We start from the raw sequence: 27972 nt of genomic DNA, 5'->3' as shown, positions 1-27972 counted from the left end.
TTTCCAGTCACCACAACACCGGACTGCACATTCATCACAGATCAAGAATCAGACACATATTGGGGTTGTGATTACAGAGACTCAAATATGGCTGCAAGTTCAACAAAAAGGATAACATTCAGTAAAACAATCTCAACATATATCCCAGATTGAAAACTGCTGGTCATTTTCTGGAATGTATCACAGCTGGCAAATTACAATGTGCTGTACATACAGTACCTGGGAAAGTGTTCTCCTAAGGGTGAAGATTTGGGCATTGTGGCCAGAATGTTCTTGCTCCAAGACTATTTGCTTCAGTTTCTCCCTTTCAATTGCTACTGTGTTGAAGGCAGACTTTAAAATACAATGAACTGTGAAAAGAAAACAGCAAAAACACTACAATAAATAAGAATAAGATATAAACATTCAGTTTTATTTTGCTGATTGCTTATTGATTCATTATTACTCTACAGTCTTCACAGAATTGAATTCCTCAAATAACTTTTGATGAAAAAAGTGTGATTGCGAAGGAATCGGTCTACTGTGACTCCTTATCATGTAAAAAATACAAGGCAGGGCCAGTGGTTGAAGAAAAATAAACTGCTGAGTAATACCAGCTGCATAGTTTATGAGTATCATAGCCATAGTTCCAGACAGAACAGACAGACCATGTTTAAAAACAAAATACATAGAAACATAGAAAATAAGAGGAGTAGCCATTCGGCCCTTCAAGCCTGCTCCGCCATTCAATATGATCATGGCTGATCCTCTATCTCAATACCATATTCCCGCTCTCTCCCCATACCCCTTGATGCCTTTTGGGTCTAGAAATCTATCTAGCTCCTTCTTAAATATATTAAGTGACTTGGCCTCCACAGCCTTCTGTGGTAAAGAATTCCACAGGTTCAACACCCTCTGAGTGAAGAAACTTCTCCTCATCTCAGTCCTATATGTCCTATCCCATATCCTAAGACTGTGACCCCTCATTCTGCAACCCCCAGCCAGGGGAAACATCCTTCCTGCATCCAGTCTGTCTAGCCCAGTCAGGATTTTATACGTTTCAATGAGATCCCCTCATTTTTCTAAACTTGAGTCAATACAGGCTGACTTGACCCAATCTCTCCTCATACGGCAATCCTGCCATCCCAGGAATCAGTCTGGTGAACCTTCTCTGCACTCCCTCTATGGCAAGTATATCCTTTCTTACGTAAGGAGACCAAAACTGCACACAATACTCCAGGTGTGGTCTCACCAAGGCCCTGTATAACTGCAGTAAGAAATTCTAGTAGTGCATAACTAATACCCTCATAAGATTGTCAGAGGATAACAATAAAGGTCAGCCAAAAGTAAAGATTCTCCTCATCACAAAGAATTTTCTCTGACAAAATGGCCTGTGTTTATTATTTCTTTACCATATATTTATTTAATTCAGGGACAAGTACATTCATGGTTTATTTTTGTTTAAAATGGCTCATCAACAAATCTTGGATAACAAAGATCAGCCCTACGATTTAACCCTTTCAAAAGTGTACATCCTTTACAGCGTTTCTGCTTCACAAGTCCCTCCTGGTAAATGTAAATACTGTAACCTTGTTATCTTTTACCACGTTACAGCAATGTTTCTACTCAAAACATTCATCTAGTTTACAGTTTTTCAAAGATCTATGTCTCCATCTTCCATTATCTAATAAAACAATCATCTGATGAATATATATGGCTAGTTCATTGAGAAATATTACGGTTGGTTGAGAATATCTATAACCCTATAAAAAGAAACATGTTTTCAAATCTTTGCACTACAACCTTCTGAATTAATTTTTTAGCAATTCTCAACAAAAGTATTAAACATAAACATTTTCTGTAAATGTATTACTGTCTTGAGGTGACATCACTAATGAAATGACTATACTAATAAGCATAATGCTTAAGGGCTATGGATGACAGAAGATGTACACATAGGCTGCCACTAGGCATCAAAAAGAGGATGAGTGCACTTGCTATCATTGACAGAGCTTAACTCCTTTCATTTTCTTCTGGATCTGCTATACTTAAGAGTAATAATGAGTTAAGGAAAGAAATTTAGGCAAATTATTGAAATATATGGTTTCAGAACACTGACTGCAGTTGCTCTAGTAACGGATTCTGGGAAAATGTGCCCAGACTCACACCTTAATAAATTATGCAAATTAAGTAACTTTCAAAAAATCCATTCAAGATTCCATAGCATCTGATGAATAGTAGAGTACCTTAAATAGAAAATCGTAACCTTAAACTGTTCTCTAAGTATTAGTGACAGCCCGCATGCACGTCTTTTGTCTGTGACTGCTGGTGGTATCTGTGTATTCATCCTTTTCAACGGTAGCTAGTGGTAGCCTGTGCACCAACACTGATAAAAATTTAAACTGGTGTTGTGACACGTTATTAAAATACATGATTGTTAGGTCACAGCAGCTTATAATTTTTAAACTTTAATCTTGGCCAACAAGATTTTTTAAGAAGGTTTACAACAATTTCCAGAGAGGTGGAGGAAATCCCTTCTTAAATAAAAGCATATGAGATGTTAAAATCCGTTCTGCAAAACCCACACGATAAGATTGAAGCAGTAAGAATTTGAAGATTTTAATTTAGGTCAATTACTGAAATATATAAGTGAAACCTGTAAATTAAGCGACTTGCATCAGGTCTCCTTTATTTGGAGGTGTCCTTATTTTCAAAGTGGTTATTGTATGTACAGTAAACCAGATGAGCCAATTATCCCGGGATTGGCTGTATCTCCTGCAGCGTTCCTTCTTTTTTTCACCCTCACCTGGGATCGTGCCTAATTCCGGAGCCCTGCCAGCAGGATGTGATTTCAGTTCATTTTCTGTTTGTTGGATTTCCCAGTTCATTGCCACCCCAGGGTCCTTTTCCATGGAGGGAGGGATATCCTAATCCCGGGATCTGCTATGTTAGCAGCCTGCACAGGGTGAGGTGGCTGTAGTAAGGCTAGGGTACCTGGGAGATCCCAGCCAAATGGGGTGGGGGGGGCGGAATTAATGTCCTGCAGACCCCTGTCCAGGATTCCCTCCTCCTGTGTGCTGCAGCTGCTAATGTTTGAAGTGCTAGGGTGGGTAGGGGGCTATTAGCAGCTCACCAATACCTGACGTACTGGTGAAGTAGGGTTGCCAGCTCTGGTTGGAGGCATTCCTGGAGGTTTGATCAGGTGATGTTCTGACCACATGACATCGGATCACGTGACATCAGAGGGGGAAACGGTATGCCTTTGAATTATAAGTCATATTCAGATGTGTACACACATCCAAAGGATCCTGTGAAGTATTTAGTTTCTCTTTTGTAAAGCAAAAACCTACATTTCATTACCTATCGTCCATTTCTAATATTTTAATATTAAAATTAAAAGATGCTGAGAAAAAATATCACATTACCAATACAGAATCTTATTACAATGCTCAATTGATTTAATCCACACACTTCTTAGCAGAGCTGCAAATCCTATATTGTACCACCAAGAAATATATAGGGTTTGAGTTCATTAATGTCACAGACTAGATCAGTGATATCTTCTTACATTATCCAAACTGGACTGAAATTGGTCTTTTATCACTTCAAGCCACACAACTACCTCACAAATATACAATAATCTGAAGAGGTGATATTAGTAAAAGCAAGACATCAATTGTGTTCATTTTGGTAACTCGAGAAAGACTCATCACTTTTCCATTTAGTTCAAGGTGCTGCTAAAATAGAAAAAGCTGTCAAGGATTCAATTAGTCCAATATATTTATTTTGCCATAGACATAATGAATTGTCTGATCTCTGTCAAATCTATTGATGGCCCACAGGAAATTACAAATTTGCTTGTAAACTTGTTCCAAGAGTTGAAATACCTTTCTGTGCAATATGACAAAACTCTTCTTGAAGTTTAGTATAATCCGCAGTAGAATCAGGGGAGTCTGCAAGCGGACTTGGCTGCGTTGGATATTCTCCAATATCAGCAGATAGGTTAGGATTTGAAGAGTGCAAACGAAGTGGAGATATAGTAGCAGTGGAGGGAACCTGCAAGTGCAAACAAGTTAACTCAGTTATGCATACTTCATTATTTTACCCAGAAGGCAGAAATAATTACAAATATAAAAATTTATCCACAATCTTGTCATGTGTATTTGATTGATTTTATAACCATTATGGTAATTCAGAAAAGCATTTAGATATCGCTTTATAGCCTTGAGCAGAGGTGTTCAATCTTTAGCAGCAATGGACCAGATCCATCACAATTAGTAAGTGAGCCACTTATGATCAAATTATTTCTGAGTCACACAGAATCATGATTAAATGGCACTTTCAACTTCCAATATATTTTGTGCTTCTTGGGAGCTGTTAGATTGTGTAACGTCCAACTTCCTCCCTTCTCTATCCTACACTTTGGTCTCTCTTTCTCACCATTTCTTCATTGCTATTCTTCTTTGACTTATTTCTCTCTCTCTTGACTTTCTAGGACTAATTCATCAGTCTTGTGTCCCCAAAAGGGAGCTGCAGTTGAGTGGAGCACTGGGCAGCTATTTGGTTCAAATTAATCCCACTGGGAGTAGACAATGTGAATTTATCCTTCTGCCTGCCTCTCCTTCTTCCTTCACTCTGTTGGTCTCTCTTTTTCATTTCCATCTCTTTCTTTCTCCCTTCCATCTCTTTTTCTACCTCACTCCCTTTCCATCACACTCTTCTTCCATTTCCACCTCTTTTTCCTTCCACTTCCCCTGTGTTCTTATTCCACTCCACTTCTTTCTTGCTCTCCTTTAGACAGCTGCTTGTTTATATTAAATATAAATATTTATTTTAACAATTCTTGAAGTTCTGTCGGTTGGATTATGGAAATAAAACAACTGGCTACTATTGCCCAAAAAGGAAGGCAAAATACTGCGGATGCTGGAAATCTGAAATAAAAACAGAGAATGCTGGAAAATACACAGCAGATCAGGCAGCATCTGTGGAGAAAGAAACATAGTCAAATGGGCTCAATTTTAAAATCAAATTGCGGGTGCTTTGGGGGCAGGGGGGCCATTAAAATGGCGAAAATCTCTAATGGGTTCGGAAGCTGGCCCCAATCCGCCGACTTCCAGGTTCCCCACAGACGTGCCTAAGTGCACACGCGCTTCACGAATCCGGAAGTCCCACCGGCAATTAAAGCCGGCAGGATGATAGTTAAAGAACCAAAAGTACTCATTGAGGTACTTAAGGTACTTTATTTCTGACGTAGTAGATAGTTGAAACGATTTTAAACTTAACTGGGCGGTTTTCCCACGGCTTCCGATTCACGCCTGATAAAACAACAAAATCAACCTACCTTTCCACCCTGCTCCGATATCTCCCTCTCTGATATCCCCCTCTCCCCCACCGATGTCGCCCTCTCAGCCCCAATGTCCCTCTCCGATCTTCCCCTTTCCCCCCCGATCTTCCCTTCTCCCCCCACCCACCCCACAATCTTCAGCATCCTCCACACTCTGTTCCAGCGCGAGATGACGTCTCGCTCTCTCTCTTTCTCCGCCCCCCCCCCCCCCCCCCCCCCACCTCAGCGTTGCAGCTCCTGTCGGCAGCCAACCTGTTAACCAGGCTGGCTGCCAGGCGCGAAACCCAGAAAGAACTTTAATCACCATCAATTACATCGCGATCGCATTGGAAAAGATAAGTTTTTTTAAAATTCAGGTTTGCCACACGCACCTTCCCCCCCCACCACCCGCTGCCAACCTGCCACCATTTCAAAATTGAGCCCAACGTTTCAGATACTATTGCCCAGCTTTCTTGCGGAAACACAGCAGTCTGACAGACACCGCCTACTCCTGTAGTGCTGATCTCCGCCTTCAGTCATAATATAACTCAGGAATCCATGATACTCAAAAGTCCCAACTGGACAGACAGATCATAGCAGCTGCGAGAGTGATGTGCATCATCAGCTCCTTGCTCTCCCTCTGAGAACATCTAATTATTTTATCAGTTCTGCTGTTCTTGCCAGAAGGTTTCTCGAGAAATTTCTGACTCACCAAGAGCCACTTGGTGGGCTGTTTAAAATCGGGAAGCAGGCTGGATTCAGCCAATGAGTTGAAAACTCTGGTTTAGGGGTCTGTAAATGGGTCTCAGGGGTCCACTAGGTCAGATTTATGTCCAACTGCAACCAAGCATAAGCACAGTCTTAAAAATTCTAGATTTTTTTTGTAATTGCTGATGTACTAATAGGTTTTGGATGAGCTGTAGTTTATGGAGGATGGAGGAGGGGAAGCCAGTCAGGAGAACTTTGGAATAGTCTAGTCGTGACATTACAAAGACATGGATGAGAGTTTTAGCAGCAGCTGGGCTGAGGTAGAGGCAGCAGTGAGCAATGTTGCAGAGGTAGAAGTAGGCGGTCATTGTGATGGAGAGGAAATGGGGTGGGAAGCTCAATCAGGGTCGAATAGGATGCTGAGGTTACGAAGTTTGGTTCAGTCTGAGACAATTGGGGAACGGAATGTAATCAGTGGAAAGTGTACTGAGTTTCTGGTGGGGACAGTTTAAACTTATGTTCTAAATACTCTAATATATGATGTAGCCCACATATTACATAGCTTAGTTATCACAACAAACATTTTCCATTTTATATTGTAAGCCCTATTAGTAGATGCATTATTGGAATTAATCAACTTCTGATGGCCTGAGACTTTGCTGTAACAGTTATTGGCATTCAACCACCTTGCTTTTAATCAGAAGTACTCTTGTTCCAGATATAGAATCTAATATCTAGCTGTGACAGCAGATGCTCCGTGCAGGGTAAGGGGATGTTGGTCTTGTTTATAAACAATCTGTTGGAAAACCGTGGTGAGCATGGCATTATCACAGTGATTTTTGCCTGCTCCGAGTATCCTTTCTGAAGCACCCTAGGAAATGCAGAAAAAATGTACAAACTTCCATGTATGGGAAAAGGAGATGTGCCACTGGCCCAAAGCATAAACATGGGAGATGATGGATGTTTAGAGATGCAAATAGATCCATCTCTAGTCAACCCATACCTTGCACATTCAATGACACTTCTCTGCGGATCATCCATTGGTGTGAATAAAATGTAAGATAATTGATAGTATCTACAGTTGTGTTATCTATCTCAGTTAGATGCTAAGTCAAGAAAAGTAAACTGGCATGTCTGGACTATATCCTGGCACTTGAGAATGAGTTCCTCTTTACAGTTGATAACTGTCATTACTGCTGCCAAAATGTGCACTGCCCTTCCTTAGACTAATGGCTGAAAGCATTACAAGGCTAGCCTTACTACTTGTACTCAAAGCAATTAACGTGTTCTGTGGGTGGTGCCTTTATTCCACCTGATTTGTATTCATCTTTCTCAAAGTTATGCCCCCCGTCCAATAGGGTGGTATCCATCACTACTACCAACTAAAGAGGTGGTAGTTGTAGGACAACTCCATGTAACAGAATGAATGCTTTAGTGCACCAGAAGAGATCCTGAACTGGTGTTCTGTATGCACTAGATGGGATATGAGAAATCATTAGGGCAACAACTGAAAGATCCTCATGAACAAGTTGCATTAGGGACTGAAGATGATCACTGCCATCAGACCAGGTAACCACAAATAGATCTGCGCTGTGTTTGAAGTGATGGGGGAAATATGAGATTGAGTATGGATCACAGCTGTGTAGACCTCAGATGGGCAAATCCTGCCCAATGTATTAGACTTCTGTATTGGGACAGGACCTGGAGGACAATTGTAGGATCTGTTCGGAACATGATCGGTTCCTTGGTGAACTCTATATATCCACCCTTTTCTTAGAAGCATCCCCCTGAAAGTTTTCTTGCACCAACCTATACTTTTGTAGTCATGGTCTGCGGGGAACTACAAGGAATCCCTGAAGTTATAGGCTCAGACTGATGAGAAATTTGAAGGAGTGGCTCCACCTTTGCTATGGGGCAACACTGAGGCCTACTGCTACATGAGCATTAAATGTCTTTGAAAATTATTTCCTGTGTATCATTATCCTCCATCTCGACTATGCCCTTTTCTCATGGCACCCTAGGTTGGCAGGAAGCTTCACAGTGGGTAATTGTGGTCTCGCCTTGGAAGAGTCTTCAGCTAACTCTTAATATGGGGGATATGGCAGAAAATAAATCAAATAAACTAGCAACAGCCTGATTAGGGGAATCAATTCTTTCATCTGCAGACTGGTATACTGGCAGGATCGCCTCTAGAACTCTTACCACCCCCCACATTAAAAGGTTGGGGCCATACACGTTTGAGTTCCACTCAGTGGCTGTTGTGAGTAAAAGTGGAATGTGCATTTCATGTCCTCAGGATGTCCTAGAATGCTTGATGACCAATACATTACTTCGGAGGTGCAGACACTGTTGTCATGCAGGCAAATGACTGTGCACAGTCCCATAAACAGCAGCGAGATGAATAACCCGTTAACTTGTTTTGGTGGTGTTGGTTGAGGGAGAAATGTTGGTCAAGGGAGAAATGTTGGTCAAGTCACTGAGAGAACTCCCCTGCACTTCTTTTTAAAAAACATAGGATCTTTTCTGTCCCCCTGAACAGAAGATACGGGACCTCAATTTAACATTTTATCTGAAATATGGAATCTCCAACAATGCAACATTTCTTCAGTGGTGGTATCTAGGGTGGTATCATACTTCAACAAGCTATTCACAAATTTGAATCTCTGATCTCAGTCTGCTGCATTACTCATTTGTATCTGTATCATCAGAACTTGGAAACAGACATCTTCTACACTAGACTGGCAGAAATTATACTCTGTGCCCTGTGTAAGAGGATTATGGAAAACAAAGATTTTGGTGTTTTGGGATTAACCACAGAAGATAGTTCTTCACACACTAAACTATTGCAGGATGTGTCTGATGGCAGCATTTTGGTCTTTGTTGATTAAAAAAGGGAACAAGTCAAATATTTGTGAATGTGCTCAAAGTGGTCCAATTCAGGTTACTTCACATCATGAATTTGGTTTGGTTCATTGCTTGTCATGGGATGTAATTTTGACCGTCAATGGAAATGAAAATCAGGAGAGATGTATAACGGGCGGCTGATCAGATATGGCCCGTTTTACATTATCGCCCAAAGTCAAAATTGCCCTGTGTAGGTTTATCATAATGCAATGCAGCCATGTGACATGCCATTATAATCGGTCGTTATTTGTCATCTAATCCTAATTTTATGTTGCAACTGGCTGACAATTGAGTTTTGTAATACGCTACATTTATACACTATCCAAGCTTTTTACCTTGAGATGTTCATGAGATAAACACAATTTCACAAATCCTGAAATTGCTATTTGGGTTCCAATATACAAATTTATTTTATTACTACTGGAAAATAGTGGCAGCCTATGAAGATTGCAGAATAAAATGCATCATTGTAACTATTCTAGTCTAACAAATGACAGCATTACAAAGGTGAACTGGGTACCTGAAGCTGCATTTTTCCATCTTTGCTGACACTTTTTGTTCTCCATCTTCTGGTGACACGCTTGTCTTTCTTTGTAATATCTATGCAATTAGCCTACATTATACAAATGGTTAAAGCCAAAGACAAACAGGCTGTTAAATTTACTAACAAGCACACACAGAGACCAGGACAATTTAGAAACTACATTTTTCTAGAGAAAATATATAGAATCAGTTTGGCATAATGTACCAAAACCACACAAAAACAAATTAATAATCTAATCAAATATCTACTGGATTTAGATTATTTTTTAGTAACCAGCTGTGATTATTTCTTAATAAACCCGCAATAATGATGTCACAAGCTGTTAATTCCATTGTGTGAACATTATACAAGGACATGGGACGTACTGAGAAGTCAGTATCTGGACCGACAGCTGCTGCTTGCACAAAAACTGAATCACCCCTTCCCCTACCAAGAAAACAAATAAAATATATCAGGAAATGATTTGAAAGCTGTAATCTAATTTCAGCACCCTGATATCGATTAGTCTGTTCAAGCTTTGCTTTTGTATTTCATGACGTCACCTCAATTCCTCCTTTAATTACTGACTGATATCATTACTCTATATTTAGTATTCCAAGTTTAGCTCCTTCCTTGCAAAACTGGCCGATTTGGTTCACAGTAGCTGGCTAATCAAAAGCAATCTTGTACATTTTGACTAAAGCAATCAAGTGTAAACAGCAAAATGTGGCTAAATTTTTGACTTCTTAATATAGGGTTAATTGCTGAATTTCATCTGATGTGAACAAGATAAATTTGGATTATTCTCAAATTCACCCATCTGAAATCTATTAAGGCTATGCAGAGCACAGAAACGGTAGGCAGCAATGCCATTTTAAGGTTATTTTGTCAGTGTATAGAACAGACAATATTCAGATAATGTTTCTAAAAAAAAAAATTAGTAACACATTACTGAACTGTTCTCGAGTACCAGGAGCATTTTACATTTTTAATAGAATGCATAGAAGATTGCACTTCAAATACATTAAAAATATAAATCTGAGTTAATAGTTTAATACCAGTACTAATTTATGCAAACATTAAGTCTTTAAAGGAGTATTGAAAGAAGCACTATGCCCCCTGAAGTTTCTACGAGTTTCAATGTTTCCTTAAATTATAGGGTGTCAGGCAATATGTATATATATAACCTTTGTGTCACCAAATCAACATCGAAAGAAATGTGGCTATTATGCTATACCTGCATATCAGTGAAATTTGGGGCTGACTGTGTCCTTTGTAGGATTTCCAGATTTTGTAGAAGTTTGCTGAGTTCAACTAGGCTTGATTGGCAATGTGCAAGATCTACACAAATCAGAAAGATAAGCGATATATCCTTAATATTATCACCTTTAAATACAAGAATATAAAACAATTATCCCATAGATTATTATTTAACTAGGATTTATAAAATACCTTTAGCACATTTGTTCATTTCCTCAGATTCCAACAACCATGCTGCAACTTTGGTTTGGCTGTTGCTGTAGGAAGCAGGTAGACTTGTACTGCATGGAATGGAGGGTTGCCGCGTGAAATTGTTCTGCTGAGGCTAAGTATATAAAAAACACAGAGAGATACAATGAGGCACAAAAGTAATTTCATTCATAGTCTACAGAGCAGTGAAATGAAGAAAGCTTCAACACACTAGATCCAAAGATAGGTGATCCTAAATGGATCAGATGATTGCTGGGAAATGCAAATTCCTTCACACCTAGTTCAATGTCATTGCTGTTCTCGAATTTGAGTTTCTTGCATTTTTTTTTAATAATTAACTGGTCTTGTTCCATTTTACTTTTCTAAAACAAACCTCTTTTTTGGTCTTCTGTTAGCTGCATCATCCTCTTATTTATACTTCCTCACTGCCCTTCACACAATCTTTTCTACTAATTTCTGCTGGCATTGTTCATTTTCTTCCCTATTACTTATCTTAATTTATTTTCGTTCTATTTTCACTGCTTGTAAGTTCATATTATTTCTAGTCATTTAAAAAATATCTCTCTACAGAACATATGAGGATAATAACCTATAATCAGGATATTTTTAATCATTTACTTGCTGTGAGAATATGGTTTAAAACAAGCATAGAAAATAGGAGGGTAACAGTTCAGCATCTCTGTGAGAACAAGGATAGCTCACACAGCAGAACATCAGGGAGCCTACAGAATTAACGTCAGAAGGTGGTTTACACCAAAACAAGAGATGTGGTTGCTATGAAACCGACATTGGTGGGGCCATGCAAGGCCGAATAAGAGGGACTGTACTCAGATAAGGACGCATTCCTGAGGTTGTAAACAGAGATGGAAGTTGAGGTCATTTGCTACATTACGTAAAACAGCTTATCTTGAGTTGCTAACGTGGCACGGTGGGAGGACTTACGACCATGAGATAAGACCAGCAGTGCTTACGTACAGAACAATGCAGCCGAATAGTATAAAGATAGGGCATGCTCTCAAGAGGGTACGGTTGGAAGTCCATCAGGTTGTACTGATCGCTTGTCATTTAATGTAATCTGTAGACAGTTGCATTATAACTATAATACTGAAGAATATAATGTTGAAGACAGCTGTAGTGCAACTCGGTTGTAAGTCAATCTATTAAACTTGCTGTTTTATAACCACTCAGGCTAGAATCAAGCAGAAGTTATCGTTGATAGATTAACAACCCACAGTTGCGACAGTAACGGGAGAAATCCGCTAAGATTTGCCCAACATTACGTAGTAACATTTATACAGAAAATCTTTATCTTCGTTAAATTCTTCCTAATGCCCCTCACTTTAGTAGCTTCCTAGTGGTGTTTTGTGTAGTTGATGTCAGGAGAACTAAAGCATACAGAAGTACCATAATTTTTTTTGAAAAAGCATAAAGATCATGGAACTACAAAAATATGGGGCATCTGTCAATTGAAGACTTCTTGAATCTATACTGTTGGCTTTATAGGAACACAATCATGTGATGACCACCAATATTTTCAACCATAAGAAGCTAGGTAACAGAAAGATATCACGTGTTTTCGAGGCCCCCTTTTCCATCTGTGGCAATATGTCATTATAGCAACAGCAAGATTGGTGTAACATCTGTGAAATAGTTGCCTAAACTTACAATTTTAGAAATCTTACCAATAAATGACTAATAGTTTGGTACTGTACATTAATCAAATATTGAAGTACCTCATCCATGAGTCCAGGTATAAGTGAGGGGGTAAAAGAGATATATTGAGAATAATTTTTATTTCAATTAATATACTGAAAAGCAAGTAATGTCTTTATTTGTTCTCCACATACTTTGGGTAACCAATTACTGCCCAAATATATATCCTTTGTACCACAAATCAAAATCATTATCTTTAGCAATGACATGAGAGCTTCTCCATGTAGCTTGCATACAAATGTTTAGTAAAATTGACTCTTTTAGTAGGAACCTCCCTTATTGAATGTCTAAGATTCTTATAAGCAATTTTGTACAACTGGCAACAGTATTGCGCATACTATCCAATGAACTACTCTCTGCCGGGAATGCCTGGAGTGCTTCCTATTTGAGAGCCAGTAGTGCTGTATGTCTTCCACTGGCAGATCAGATTCTGCCAATGGGATTAGCCAGAGTGCTTTCCACTATAATAGCACTCACCTTCCTCATATATGGATCTGTACTGGGAGCAAAAGGGTTTAGTTCAGGGCCAGGGCATGGGTTTGACAGCACTGATATACAGGGACTACAAAGATAAATCATATTGCTGGGATGAGGGGTATTCCTGACTGGTAATCTATCAAGCTGCTATGAGCTTTTATAATGCAAGACATTTGTAGCTTGGCCTTCAGTATTTCAAATATCTGTGCTATAACCTCTCCATTATCAATCATTAGGGTGCTCTACTTCAGTAGAATGAACCAAACAATGAGTTTTCCTCCCTATGGAAGTTGAACTTCTGACCAGAGCAGTATGGAGTATCCCAAGTACTATCCCATTGGGACCACTTCCATATCAGACATGGATTCTCCCTTTCTCCCCCAGATGAAAAAAAAAAGCTTTTGAAATCTCCCATTTCTGGATATTTCTAAAAGGAGACATGGAAAGTGGCATGGATATGGTCCACTCCTTCAATTTATTTCTCCAATGGAGGATGGGGTTAAATTGCACCGACTGTGATTCACAACAAACAACACCGACAGGTCAAAGAGATATTCTCCTCTTTAAACTTGTAAATTAGAAGAGGCACTGGTGTCGCACTATTGACCAAACTCAAAATGTTAATCAAGCTTAAACTGTCTTAACACATTAATTCAGAATAGATCCAACAAAGTTTCTGGAAATACATTCATAAGTTCCATATAATTAGACTCAACAATTTCAGGTATTGTACTTTAGTGACCACATGTAAGTGACAAATGTGAATTTTACAATTATCTACTTAGCTTTCACTTGGCAAATACAGGCGTGCTGGTGTAAATCAATATGAAATCGCTAAGAACCACTTCACATATAAATGTATTTTGTTGGTTCTGTATAAATTAACGTTCCAGTAGCAGATGGAATAAACATTTAATTTAATGTTTACAATAACCTATTATGATTAAATCAGTTACAATTGACTCCCCCCATTGTTCAGCAAGTTTATTCAGTGAGCAGCAGATCAGGACATTCCCAGGTTTGATCCCCAGTCTGTGCTGTGTTTGCTGATTTCAGTTGAGGTGGCAGTGGAGCAAAAAAAAACTGAACATAGTTCCTGCTTTTGATCACTATTGTGCTGGAAGTGCAAGCCTGAATGTTGAGTGAGGACAGGATCAGGTTCGGCGTTCAAATAACCTGCTAACATTCAATGTCAAGACTCACGTATCAATATTTGGGCCAGATACCAAAGGGCAAGTGGCACCTATAAAACAGTGCACCAGTTAGTAGTCAGGAGAGGAGGAATGGAGGGAAAAACAATACAAATTAAGTCACAGGTATGATGATAATAAAGACCCAAATAATGAAATTCCTGGCTAAACAAATCTCAAATGTGACACAGCTCACATATATTTGCAGTGTCACTTTGTGCTAGCAGATTTTTTTTCCATACTAGCTGGCTTAGAAAAGTTCCAGTAATAAATGCACTAGATATAATCTGTTGTGGCTGTATAGATAGATACAATATAAAAAGATAATTATACTACTGTATTATTCTGTATCTAAGGAAAATTACATGTCAATTCTGGTTGTGTAGCTGAAAGCAAAAGATTACTTTTACCTCCGGAATTTCTCCTGACACTGCACACAAATTTTTTTTCTTTTTCAAAAAATAACTGGTATATAAAACCAAGGATCCAACCACTCAAAGCTAAGGTCATATTTCATTAAGCTCGATATGATTTACTCTTCTTACAAAAAATGTACAATAAAAACATGTTTTTGTCCTGAAATTCCATAAACCTAAAGATTATTCTGACGTCTAAATATAAATACTGTTCTAAAAATAATTTATTCTTCAGAAGCTCTGTGTGACTGTTGGCCTGACATTTTTTATACAAATACTACAGACTGGTAAAACGAGGGTACCCATTTACTGATTCCAGCATCTTAAGTACTCATATAACATCCAGGCTTGGGCTCGTAAGTGGCAAATAACAATCGCGCCAGACAAGTGCCAGGCAATAACCATCTCCAACAAGAGAGAGTCTAACCACCTCCCCTTTACATTCAATGGCATTACCATCGCCGAATCCCCCACCATCAACTTCCTGGGGGTCACCATTAACCAGAAACTTAACTGCACCAGCCATATAAACTGTGGCTACAAGAGCAGGTCAGAGGCTGGGTATTCTGCGGCGATTGACTCACCTCCTGACTCCCCAAAGCAGTTTCCACCATCTACAAAGCACAAGTCAGGAGTGTGATTAAATACTCTCCACTTGCCTGGATGAGTGCAGCTCCAACAACACTCAAGAAGCTCGACACCATCCAGGACAAAGCAGCCCGCTTGATTGGCACCCCATCCACCACCCTGAACATTCACTCCCTTCACCACCGGCACACAGTGGCTGCAGTGTGTACCATCCACAGGATGCACTGCAGCAACTCGCCAAGGCTTCTTCGACAGCACCACCCAAACCCATGACCTCTACCACCTAGAAGGACAAGAGCAGCAGGTACATGGGAACAACACCACCTGCACGTTCCCCTCCAAGTCACACACCATCCCGACTTGGAAATATATCGCCGTTCCTTCATCGTTGCTGGGTCAAAATCCTGGAACTCCCTTCCTAACAGCACTGTGGGAGAACCTTCACCACACGGACTGCAGCGGTTCAAGAAGGCGGCTCACAACCACCTTCTTAAGGGCAATTAGGGATGGGCAATACATGCCGGCCTCGCCAGCGACGCCCACATCCCATGAATTAATTTTAAAAAAGAGAGATCATTTCCCCACACCAAGAGAAGAAACATGTTGATTTTAAAATTAGATAGTAAGTCCTTCCAAGTTACACTCGGGTATTATCTTGCAACCAGCTGCAAAGTCCCATTGGTAGAAACCTGGAAACAGATCATCCTCCTAGGGGCTGGAGTTAGTTAATGGTGTGGGAAACTTAAAAAGAAAAATAATGTAAAATAGGCTATGAAAAGAAAACAAAGTTTAAGTGCACACTCAAGTAGAAGTACAACAAAATGTAAACTGGATTTTTATTACCATGACTAAGATCTATATGTTGATATACATTCTGTCTTATATGAACAAAAGGAAAACATCTTGCTAACTTTAATGTAAAAAGCAAATACTAACTTAATCTAAATTGAACAATTCTTTTATTTCACATTTCACTGGAAAATTCAAGTTTAACTGTGACATGTTCTAAATAACAGTTACAATCACACACCTTTACATCTAATACAGTGGTCGTTGGAGCTGGTGAAGAATCAGTTTTTGGTGATGTAGGGAAGACATGAAAGCTGGCATCCCTGGGTGATCTCACAATTTCATTCTGACGGTATAATCGATGATGGCGCAATTTTGTTACCCAAGCATCAAACACTTCCTGAGATTTTACCTGTATACACAAAAATGTGTTGATAAATATTCTTTTTGAAATGTGCATGTCAGTAGGCTTTCTTACTTTTCTATATTTATTTACCGTTAAATGATAAATAGATTTCCTCATTTTCTATGTTTACATACCTTTAGATGATAAATATGTTCTTCTGTGTCAAGGTCTATTCGACGTGCCTTCTTTTTGATCGACATCACTGACAACCCGACATCAATGCTTCCATGAAGTTTGCCTTTTTGAATCTAAGAACAGACAGTGATGATCAGTACATAGTGTTAATCTATTATTAGTTGAAAATTTGCAGATCTAAAATGAACATATATACAGAGTAACAGGATACAATATGTACTGTCCTACAGAAATTTCCCTCTTTTGATCATAGGAGTCTACGATGACATGTAATTCTGTCGAGTCTGAAAAAATATCACTCTCATTCCATGATGCACTTGAAAAGTCAGTAAGATGGCCTAATGTACTGAAGTGACAGCCTGAAAAATCCCAGATGCAATGGAAGAATAACAAAACATATGTATGATATAAACTATGATAGTATAATACACTTGAAAATTATATGCTTTAAAGCATAAGTGTAAAACTTTCATTATTGAAGATTAACTATTTTCTATGTTATAGACAACATTTTCACTCATGTTTCACTCATTTCAAATGTGACAAAACTAACATTTATCAAAGAAAATATACTGAAACCAGTATGCTCTCCATAATCAGTCCCGGATGGTCCTTGTGCAATCCATCATCAAATTCTCAAACACTTTCCCAACAATCAAAGTAAGACTCACAGGTCCATAATTTCAGTTACTCCTTGTTTTTTTTTTAAATGGGGTCATATTTGTTAACTTTCCAATCTTTTATTCAATTGTTACTCAAATCCAATGAGCTTGGATGATATCAGTGAAGAGTTCTGCATTGTCCTCAGCCAACTCCACCAGCACTCTTGAATGCAAATCATCAGGGCCTGGAGCCTTGTTTACCTTCAACTTCCTAAACTGTTCTACTATACCTTCCCTTGTGATACTAAGAGGTTTCAGTCTGCTCTCTGTGCACTTATTCTTCTCTCAACTCAGGCATGTTTTCTACTCCCCTTTCAATAGTAAAAACAGTCACAACATAGTGATAGAGTAATTCCACCACTTCCATTCTTCAGATACCACCTCCACACTGTACCCATCTCCTGATATACTTGAAGTACTTTGTTAATATCCTTTACATTGTCCACTATATTCCTTTCATATTCCCTCTTTGCATCTCATCAGTTTATCGGCGTTTCTTAGCTTGATTTTATGGCTCTCCCCATCCTGTTTCTTCCCTGTTTATCTCAGAATTCTATATGTCCTTTCTTTTTCCCCAATGCCTTCCATAACTTTCTTTTTCATCTATGATGGTGCTATTCACCTGTTTGTTCCTCAACTTATTTCTGGGATAAACTGGCTCCATAACGCAAGAAGTATTTCCTTCAAGCACTTCATTTTTCCTCCATATCTTTCCCTTCAAATAGTTCTCATTTTATTCTTTTCATGCGCCATTTCATTCCCTCAAATTCTGCTCTTCTGAAATCCAATTTCTTAATAGTTTTTATTATCTATTTTGTCCTCATGTCAACCTTAAAATTAACAATTTTGATGACTAGACTGTAAATATTTCCTTACTTCAACTTGCTTTATTACTTCTTATGATTAGTTAGAGTTAAATCCAATATTGTTTCCTTGTTGTGAGTTCCCTCATCCGCTGTTTAAGAAAAGATTCTGGAAGTACTTTAATAAACTTCCACATGCACACAGATTGTCCCTACTGTAAGTCCCAGTCTATGTAAGAAAGATTAAAACTCCCCATGATTACAAGCAAGGTCATGGCACTTTTTTAATGATCTCCCACAGCAGTTCATCTCCCTCCTCGTTTCTGATGGACTGTAACATATAGCTACTACTAACCTATTCTCTTTCTATCTTCTAGATGCACCCAAAGAGACGCTACCAATTCTAAGCTCCCCCTCTCAGCAATTCTCAAGTCATTCCTACTGCTTAATGGCATAGCACATTAGAAAAACTAGCACACTGTGCCACTGGTCTATCAAAATGGAATTGAAACTTATTATGATATGAATCCTAGAACTTAAAAGTGTTACTGTTTGAAAATATGTAAATTCCATTCTGTTCTCCATGCCATCAAAAACGACAATATATCTGTTAATGAATTAGCTACATTAAACACTATTCATCAGTAAAACTCCATTGCCTAAAGGCTACCTATCATTTTAAGTACAATAAAACACATTTTAAAAAGCAAGTAGAGGCTATTATGCAAATCTGGTTAAGGGTTACTGCTTTGATCAGATTATTACTCACATCAATTGGCGTCTTGGAGTACTTTAGCATTCCATTATCAAGGACAAAGAAGCGCTGCAACAAGACAAACTTCGATTAATAGATTAACATTCAATTTGTAAATTTAATTGTAACTAAGCTTGTAAGGAGTAAAAGTCCAAAAGAATCAATTTGATGGTAGTAAATGAAGGAGGTTACAGAGATGGGGAGGAGCAAGGCCATGGAGGGATTGGAACACGAGGATGAGAATTTTAAATTTATATGAAGTCCTGCATGTCCAAGCATATGAGGAAAAAACAGTAACCTTTTGAAGTTTAATTTAATGTACTTTATAACTGTACCATAAATTTATTAAAAATGACTAATTTCAAAATCTACAAATCAACTGTAAATTTTTTTAGTCTAGAATTGAAGGCGGCTCTTTTGAAAATATATTTTCCCGAGTAGGGTGTTAAGGTTTCTAATTTATATCAATGACACTTCAGAAACACAATACAATCTATCAAATTTGCAGACAATATCAAACTAGTAGAACATAAGAACATAAGAAATAGGAGCAGGAGTAGGCCAATCGGCCCCTCGAGCCTGCTCCGCCATTCAATAAGATCATGGCTGATCCGATCCTAACCTCAAATCTAAATTCATGTCCAATTTCCTGCCTGCTCCCCATCACCCCTAATTCCCTTTACTTCTAGGAAACTGTCTATTTCTGTTTTAAATTTATTTAATGATGTAGCTTCCACAGCTTCCTGGGGCAGCAAATTCCACAGACCTACTACCCTCTGAGTGAAGAAGTTTCTCCTCATCTCAGTTTTGAAAGAGCAGCCCCTTATTCTAAGATTATGCCCCCTAGTTCTAGTTTCACCCATCCTTGGGAACATCCTTACCGCATCCACCCGATCAAGCCCCGTCACAATCTTATATGTTTCAATAAGATCGCCTCTCATTCTTCTGAACTCCAATGAGTAGAGTCCCAATCTACTCAACCTCTCCTCATATGTCCGCCCCCTCATCCCTGGGATTAACCGAGTGAACCTTCTTTGTACTGCCACGAGAGCAAGTATGTCTTTTCTTAAGTATGGACACCAAAACTGTATGCAGTATTCCAGGTGCGGTCTCACCAATACCTTATATAACTGCAGCAATACCTCCCTGTTTTTATATTCTATCCCCCTAGCAATAAAAGCCAACATTCCGTTGGCCTTCTTGATCACCTGCTGCACCTGCATACTAACTTTTTGATTTTCTTGCACTCGGACCCCCAGACCCCTTTGTACTGCAGTACTTTCCAGTTTCTCGCCATTAAGATAATAATTTGCTCTCTGATGATGTAGGGGATGTTAATTCTGGGGTAACTTATGAACTATAAAATGAGTTGGACAAAATATGTAAATAGGCATAACAATGGCAGATATGTTTAATATGGACAAGTGTAAAGTGCTGCACAAAGGAAGGAAAAATGGGCAACATAAGGTAGTTCAAGAATGGTGCTGAAATAACCAAGGATGAAGTTGGAAAAGACCTAGTGGCCTTATTAGGCTCGATGCTCAACAAGTTCAATTTTTGAAGAGCAGCAATCAATAAAGCTAATAAAAAGCTGCAGTGTATAACCAAAACAGTACAAGTCAGAGGAAGTCACACTCAATCTGTATATTGCTCTGTTCAGGCAACACCTTGAATAATATGTTCAGTTTTGGTCACAGACACGAAGGCGACATTCAAACCAAGAAGGCAGGTGAAAGGACTACGGTATGAAGAAAAACTAGAGAAACTAGGGCTTTTTAGCCTTGAAAGTAGGCAAGTCAGAGGTGACCTAGTAATAGCATAGATCCAGAAAACTAATTCAAATTAAACAGCGAGAAGGTAAGGGAGAAAAACACACTCTAAAGAAATTTTAAAATAAAGTTTACATAGCTGAAAAATTTGACTGAAACAAATTGAAAATTGATTTGAGCATAACTACTCATTAAGCTGCACTTCAAGGTGACTAAAATCATCTCTGAAGCACCTATTATTGTATCTTGGTATAGAATAAACCAAAACAAAACATTGAACAGTTATATACAAACTCTTTTCTTATTATTGTCTTTGTCTCGTTCATGATCACTTCCTTTACTGCACTTTCAACTCATTTTGCTGCTTCTTCTGCTTTTCATTTATATATTTTTCTTTTTTGGTCAATTTTCAAACAGGAAAGTGCAGTAAGAGCACACTGGGTTAGGAGTAGGGATTGCATTAAACACCAGGAACAAAGGAGCAAAAAAAGAGAAACAAGTTGGGAAACAAGTTCAGCTAACATAGCTTTTGCACCAGAACACTTCGAACAAACCTGCGCATAATACAGCATTCCGATTATATAAAACCCATTTTCCTGACACTGTGGTATTATTTGCAAAATCAGCTCTCAATTGTAAAGCACACATCAGTCCCTATGAGTAGAATATTTACTGAGATGACATATCAATTACAAATAATGTAAATCTACACAGACTGGAGTTAGAAGTAGGGACGTTAATCATACTGCAAGAATTTGTTCAAACTTAGTTATTTATAATCTCAGGCATCAATAACCAATACATTTATCTGATACTTACCTTATGCCAACCTTTTAAGGGCCATTTTCTTTTTTTCAACATGAACCCCTCATGTTTATCTGGTTTCTGGACGTTGGTCTGCCCGATTTTTAATCCTTCAATGATTTCCCAGCTGTCACCATCCTGTAAGTTGTGACAAAAACAGTTATTCTGCAATAAAGCAATTTTTAAAATAAACTGTTGTAGATGAGAAAGCACTCAATACTATACTCATGGGTTTTCCAATAACATTGTCCATTGCCTTCACTGGCTTATTATTTACACATTGAAATGAAACAAGAGGAAGTAGAGTGCATGGCAAAGGGGTCTGCACGCTCTATCTGTTGTTCATTTTATGAACGTGATGTAAACAGATTTAAGAAATTAATTGCATTTTGTTCACTATTTAACACCATCACTTTCCCTTACCCTTCATATTAAGCTAATTAGGGGTCAATTTTAACTTGAGGGTGAAAACGTATCCTAGTAAGCTGCTGGCCCACCTGGTAGCGGTAGAGGGGAGGCCCAGCCGATTTTAACAACAACAACTTGCATTTATGTAGCACCTTTAATATAGTAAAACGTCCCAAAGTGCTTCACAGGAGCGTTATCAAACAAAATCTCCCCACTACCAAGGTTAAACTGACTGGCCTATAGATGCCGGGTTTATCCTTACACCCTGTTTTGAACAAGAGTGTAACATTTGCAATTCTCCAGTCCTCTGGCACCACCCCCATATCTAAGAAGGATTGGAAGATTATGGCTAGCACGTCTGCAATTTCCACCCTTACTTCCCTCAGCAACCTAGGATGCATCCTTTCTAGACCAGGTGATCTGTCTACTTTAAGTACAGCCAGCCTTTCTAGTACCTCCTCTATCAATTTTTAGCCCATCTAGTAGCTCAACTACCTCCCTCTTTTACTGTGACTTTGGCAGCATCTTCTTCCTTGGTAAAGACAGATGCAAAGTATTCATTTAGTACCTCAGCCATGCCCTCTGCCTCCATGCGTAGATCTCCTTTTTGGTCCCGAGTCGGCCCCACACCTCCTCTTATTACCTATTTACTATTTATATGCCTATAGAAGAATTTTGGATTCTCTTTTATGTTAGCCACCAGTCTATTCTCATACTCTTTCTTGGCCTCTCTTATTTCCTTTTTCACTTCTCCTCTGTACTTTCTATATTCAGCCTGGTTCTCACTTGTATTATCAACCTGACATCTGTCATAGGCCCCCTTTTTCTGCTTCATCTTTCTCTATCTCTTTCATCATCCAGGGAGCTCTGGCTTTAGTTGCCCTACCTTTCCGCCTCGTGGGAATGTACCTGGACTGTACCTGAACCATCTCCTCTTTAAAGGCCGCCCATTGTTCGATTACAGTTTTGCCTGCCAATCTTTGATTCCAATTTATTCGGGCCAGATCCATTCTCAAGACAGGAAATTGGTCCTCCTCCAACTAAGTATTTTCACTCTAGATTACACCTTGTCCTTTTCCGTAACTAATCTAAACCTTATGAAACTATGATCACTGCTCCCTAAATGTCCCCCCACTGACACTTGCTCCACTAGGTCCACCTCGTTCCTTAGAGCCAGATCCAGCAATGCCTCCTTCCTCATTGGGATGGAAACATACTGATCAAGAAAGTTCTCCTGAACACACTTCAGAAATTCCTTCCCCTCTTTGCCCTTTATACTATTATATCAGAATATATTAGGATAGTTGAACCCTCCCCATTATCACTACTCTATAGTTCTTGCACCTCCCTGCGTGTTGTGTGGCACTACCACCATGCCAAATGAGATAGATTCAGAACAGGTCTAGCAGCTCAAAACTGGGCATCCATTTTTTTTTATTCGTTCATGGGATGTGGGCGTCGCTGGCAAGGCCAGCATTTATTACCCATCCCTAATTGTCCTTGAGAAGGTGGTGGTGAGCCGCCTTCTTGAACCGCTGCAGTCCACGTGGTGAAGGTTCTCCCACAGTGCTGTTATGTACGGAGTTCCAGGATTTTGACCCAGCGACGATGAAGGAACGGCGATATATTTCCAAGTCGGGATGGTGTGTGACTTGGAGGGGAACGTGCAGGTGGTGCTGTTCCCATGTGCCTGCTGCCCTTATCCTTCTAGGTCGCGGGTTTGGGAGGTGCTGTCGAAGAAGCCTTGGCGAGTTGCTGCAGTGCATCCTATGGATGGTACACACTGCAGCCACGGTGCGCCGGTGGTGAAGGGAGTGAATGTTTAGGGTGGTGGATGGGGAACCAATCAAGCGGGCTGCTTTGTCCTGGATGGTGTCGAGTTTCTTCAGTGTTGTTGGAGCTGCACTCATCCAGGCAAGTGGAGAGTATTCCATCACACTCCTGACTTGTGCCTTGTAGATGGTGGAAAGGCTTTGGGGAGTCAGGAGGAGAGTCACTCGCTGCAGAATACCCAGCCTCTGACCTGCTTTTGTAGCCACAGTATTTATGTGGCTGGTCCAGTTAAGTTTCTGGTCAATGGTGACCCCCAGGATCTTGATGGTGGGGATATGGCGATAGTAATGCCGTTGAATGTCAAGGGGAGGTGGTTAGATTCTCTATTGTTGGAGATGGTCATTGCCTGGCATTTGTCTGGCGCGAATGCTACTTGTCACTTATCAGCCCAAGCCTGGATGTTGTCCAGGTCTTGCTGCATTTTCTGAGGGGTTGCGAATGGAACTGAACATTGTGTAATCATCAGTGAACATCCCCATTTCTGACCTTATGATGGAGGGAAGGTCATTGATTAAGCAGCTGAAGATGGTTGGGCCTAGGACACTGCTGATGGCGCTGTGGTTCAACGAGGAGTGCGGAAGACCATGCCAGGAGCAGCACCAGGCATATCTAAAAATGACGTGCCAACCTGGTGAAGCTACAACCCAGGACTACATGCGTGCTAAATAGTGGAAGAAACATGCTATAGACAGAACTAAGCGATTCCACAACCAACGGATCAGATTAAAGCTCTGCAGTCCTGTCACATCCAGTCGTGAATGGTGGTGGACAGTTAAACAACTAATGGGAGGAGGCTCTGTAAACATCCCCATCCTCAATGATGGCAGAGTCCAGCATCTGAATGCAAAAGACAAGGCTGAAGCGTTCGCAACCATCTTCAGCCAGAAGTGCTGAGTAGATGATCCATCTCAGCCTCCTCCCGATATCCCCACCTTCACAGAAGCCAGTCTTCAGCCAATTCGATTCACTCCAAGTGATATCAAGAAACGGCTGAGTGCACTGGATACAACAAAGGCTATGGGCCTCGACAACATCCCGGCTGTAGTGCTGAAGACTTGTGCTCCAGAACTAGCTGCGTATCTAGCCAAACTGTTCCAGTACAGCTACAACACTGGCATCTATCTGACAATGTGGAAAATTGCACAGGTATATCCGGTCCACAAAAAGCAGGACAAATCCAATCCGGCCAATTACCGCCCCATCAGTCTACTCTCAATTATCAGCAAAGTGACGGAAGGTGTCGTCGACAGTGCTGTCAAGCAGCACTTATTCACCAATAACCTGTTCACCGATGCACAGTTTGGGTTCCACCAGGACCATTCGGCTCCAGACCTCATTACAGCCTTGGTCCAAACATGGACAAAAGAACTGAATTCCAGAGGTGAGGTGAGAGTGACTGCCCTTGACATCAAGACAGCATTTGACCGAGTGTGGCACCAAGGAGCCCTAGTAAAATTGAAGTCAATGGGAATCAGGTGGAAAACTCTCCAGTGGCTGGAGTCATACCTAGCACAATGGAAGATGGTAGTGGTCGTTGGAGGCCAATCATCTCAGCCCCAGGACATTGCTGCAGGAGTTCCTCAGGGCAGTGTCCTAGACCCAACCAGCACCTCCCAAAGCCGTAACCTCTACCACCTAGAAGGAAAAGGGCAGCAGGCATATGGGAACAATACCACCTGCACGTTCCCCTCCAGGTCACACACCATCCCGACTTGAAAATATATCACTGTTCCTTCATCATCGCTGGGTCAAAATCCTGGAACTCCCTAACTAACAGCCTTGTGGGAGAACCTTCACCACACTGACTGCAGCGGTTCAAGAAGGCGGCTCACCACCACCTTCTCACAGGCAACTAGGGATGGGCAATAAATGCTGGCTTTGCCAGCGACGCCCACATCCCATGAACAAATGTTTTAAAAAATTCCCTGCAAATTTGCTCCTCTATATCCTTCCCCTAATTGGTGGTCTATAGAATACACCCAGTAGTGTAATGGCACCTCTATTTTTTCTTAACTCTAACCAAATAGATTCTGTCCTTGACCCCTCAAGAATATCCTCTCTCTCCAGGACTGCAATATTCTCCTTAATCAATACTACTGGGGGTAATTTTAAACCCCAAGAACGGAGAGGGTTGGGGCAGGTGGGAGTTGAAAATAGTTGTTTTTTGGGTCGCGACCGCTACCTGGCTTGATTTCCTGGTTTAGCATCGGTGCAGAAAAGTACAGGCTTCCCACTGGGAATGCCAAGTCCAAAGATTTTGTGGTTGTGACCCAAAAAAACAACTGTTTTCAACACCCATCCGCCCCCAACCCACCTGTTCTTGGGGTTTAAAATCACCCCCACCATCTCCAATTTGTTGGAGCAAATAGCTATATTACCCAACTACAAGAAAAATGCTTTCAGAAATAAAGCCATGAAAAACAAAGTTTTACTAATGGATCCTAAAAATAGAGCGTCAAAATTTATGTTGCTATTCAAGAATGTCCAAAAGAATTCCAAAACAGAAGTTATAATGCTCTTGGTTCCTTTTTTGTTACTGGGAATGTTTGTGTGAGATAGAAAGAATGAATGAATGAATGAATAAATGGAGGGAGTGTTTCAAGTGTTTTTTTTTTAAATGGTATTTTATTTGAATCAATCGCACCCTACGAACATGTTAGTCACACCCCACTGCAAAATTTAATGATATGCATACATGCATCGATAAGGAATTTGAAATTCCTCAAAGCACTTCAGACAATCATTTACTTTTGGATTGCATGGATTGGTATGTAGGTGATACCAGCATATTCCACAAACAGTAGTGAGATGAATTACAAGTTGATGTGTTTTTTTTGATAATTATTGAGGGAGGAATGTGTGCCATGCAATCTTTAACATCCCCTTGAACAGGCAGACGAGACCTTGGTTTAACAAAAGTCAGCACCTCAGGCAGGAGTGCTGCACTGACGTGTCACCTAAACTTTGCATTCAAGTGTAGGGCTTGAATTCACAACCTTCTAAATCAGAGGTGAGAGTTCTACCAACTGAGTCAAGATGACATACTGTGGAGGGTTTTTAATGGCCAGAATCGCAGTCTAATAAATCACATCTGACCTTGTACATATGGACTGCAAGATAATGACAAAATCATTACAAGGCAGTTTCACAGCATAATCAACATCATAAATGAAGGTCAAGGTAGTATTGGTAAGCATCCTATAATAGTATTTGCATGGTATTTTGGATATACAGTGTAATGCATTTTATCTACCTATTTATTGTTCAGCCATAATAGTAACCAAATGGAGCTATTCACTACTGATTGCCATCAGTTTATATAAAGTACATCACAGGCACGGTAAGGAAATGACACCTATAGATTTTATAATTTTGACAAGTTATATATGCAATATAGAAAAAAAATTGCAATCAGTAATATAATCTGTTAGCAATGACCAATTACATCAAAAGCAACCGCCATATCCGCAGTAAAATAATGTCCTTACTGTGGGTCCTACTGCAGTCTTTGGATACAGATGCAAGGTTGGTTACAAAATAGCTGACTGGCTGCTGGTATAGCAGTGATGATGCATTTCACTGACCTTGGTATGCAATGCACTTTCAAATTCTGACAGTTAACTGCTGCTGCAGAAAAAGATTATCTTAACAGTGAAGTGGTATGCTATCACAATGGATGCAGGGTCACACCACATGGTGGGTTACTGATCTCGGGCACGACCCAGTGGGAAGTTCTGGATGCATGTACAGGTACCAAGCAGAGGAGGATACTGTGGAGAGCTGCAGAACATGAGTTGCGCTTTTGTTTAAAGATATTCTAAAGAAGTGGACCCTAATGGGCTCTAAAGGAAGGATGGGGGGGTCGGGAGAGAGGGGGGTGGGAATGCTGTTAACCAACTTCTTCAAATATTGTCAACATGAAGTATTTAAAGGGAGACCGTCATTATTAGTAAATTATTGGTTCAGATCTCCAATTATTTTAATCAATATGCAATAAAATAACATCATTCAAGTCACAAACACACTGGTGGGGGGGGGGGGGGGCAATGCTGGGTGTTCAGGTCTGTCAGCTGCTGCCACTGACCGCCCTGGACTGAGCTTTCAGAGCCTGTGCCTGAGTGACCACGGGGTCAAAGTGTAAACGTTCTACCTGTCAGCATTAAAAGGGGTCGAAGTTTCTTGCTTGTGCAGCAGAATGTTTGCGAGGAATCGGATTTCCTGTTTGGAGAATTTGCTGCAGGAACTGATCGATGGAGTTAGTGATTTTTTAAGATGATTTCCTTCTTCGAAACGATATGGAGATAAAAACTGCTCGAGC

At 40.0% G+C, this 27972-nt stretch overlaps 1 protein-coding gene across 4 annotated transcripts in view; it reads right to left on the bottom strand.

Annotated features, from left to right (window-relative positions):
* osbpl6 (oxysterol binding protein-like 6) overlaps positions 1–27972 on the bottom strand; it is a 169925-nt gene that overhangs the window by 83407 nt on the left and 58546 nt on the right. For 2 of the 4 annotated variants that reach the window (XM_067987621.1, XM_067987623.1), the window contains exons 3-11: positions 21429–21551; positions 18856–18909; positions 16621–16734; positions 16322–16492; positions 10890–11022; positions 10675–10778; positions 9435–9527; positions 3867–4035; positions 220–350 (exon numbers count right to left, since the gene is read on the bottom strand). In XM_067987621.1, the coding sequence (XP_067843722.1) occupies positions 220–350; positions 3867–4035; positions 9435–9527; positions 10675–10778; positions 10890–11022; positions 16322–16492; positions 16621–16734; positions 18856–18909; positions 21429–21551 (1092 nt within the window). The remainder of the gene's footprint in view (positions 1–219; positions 351–3866; positions 4036–9434; positions 9528–10674; positions 10779–10889; positions 11023–16321; positions 16493–16620; positions 16735–18855; positions 18910–21428; positions 21552–27972) is intronic. The other 2 variants (XM_067987622.1, XM_067987624.1) reach the window with 2 other exon arrangements.

Source organism: Heptranchias perlo, chromosome 7 (assembly GCF_035084215.1).
Source record: "Heptranchias perlo isolate sHepPer1 chromosome 7, sHepPer1.hap1, whole genome shotgun sequence".
Lineage (NCBI taxonomy): Eukaryota > Metazoa > Chordata > Chondrichthyes > Hexanchiformes > Hexanchidae > Heptranchias > Heptranchias perlo.
This window is presented reverse-complemented; position numbering and strand designations above follow the sequence as displayed.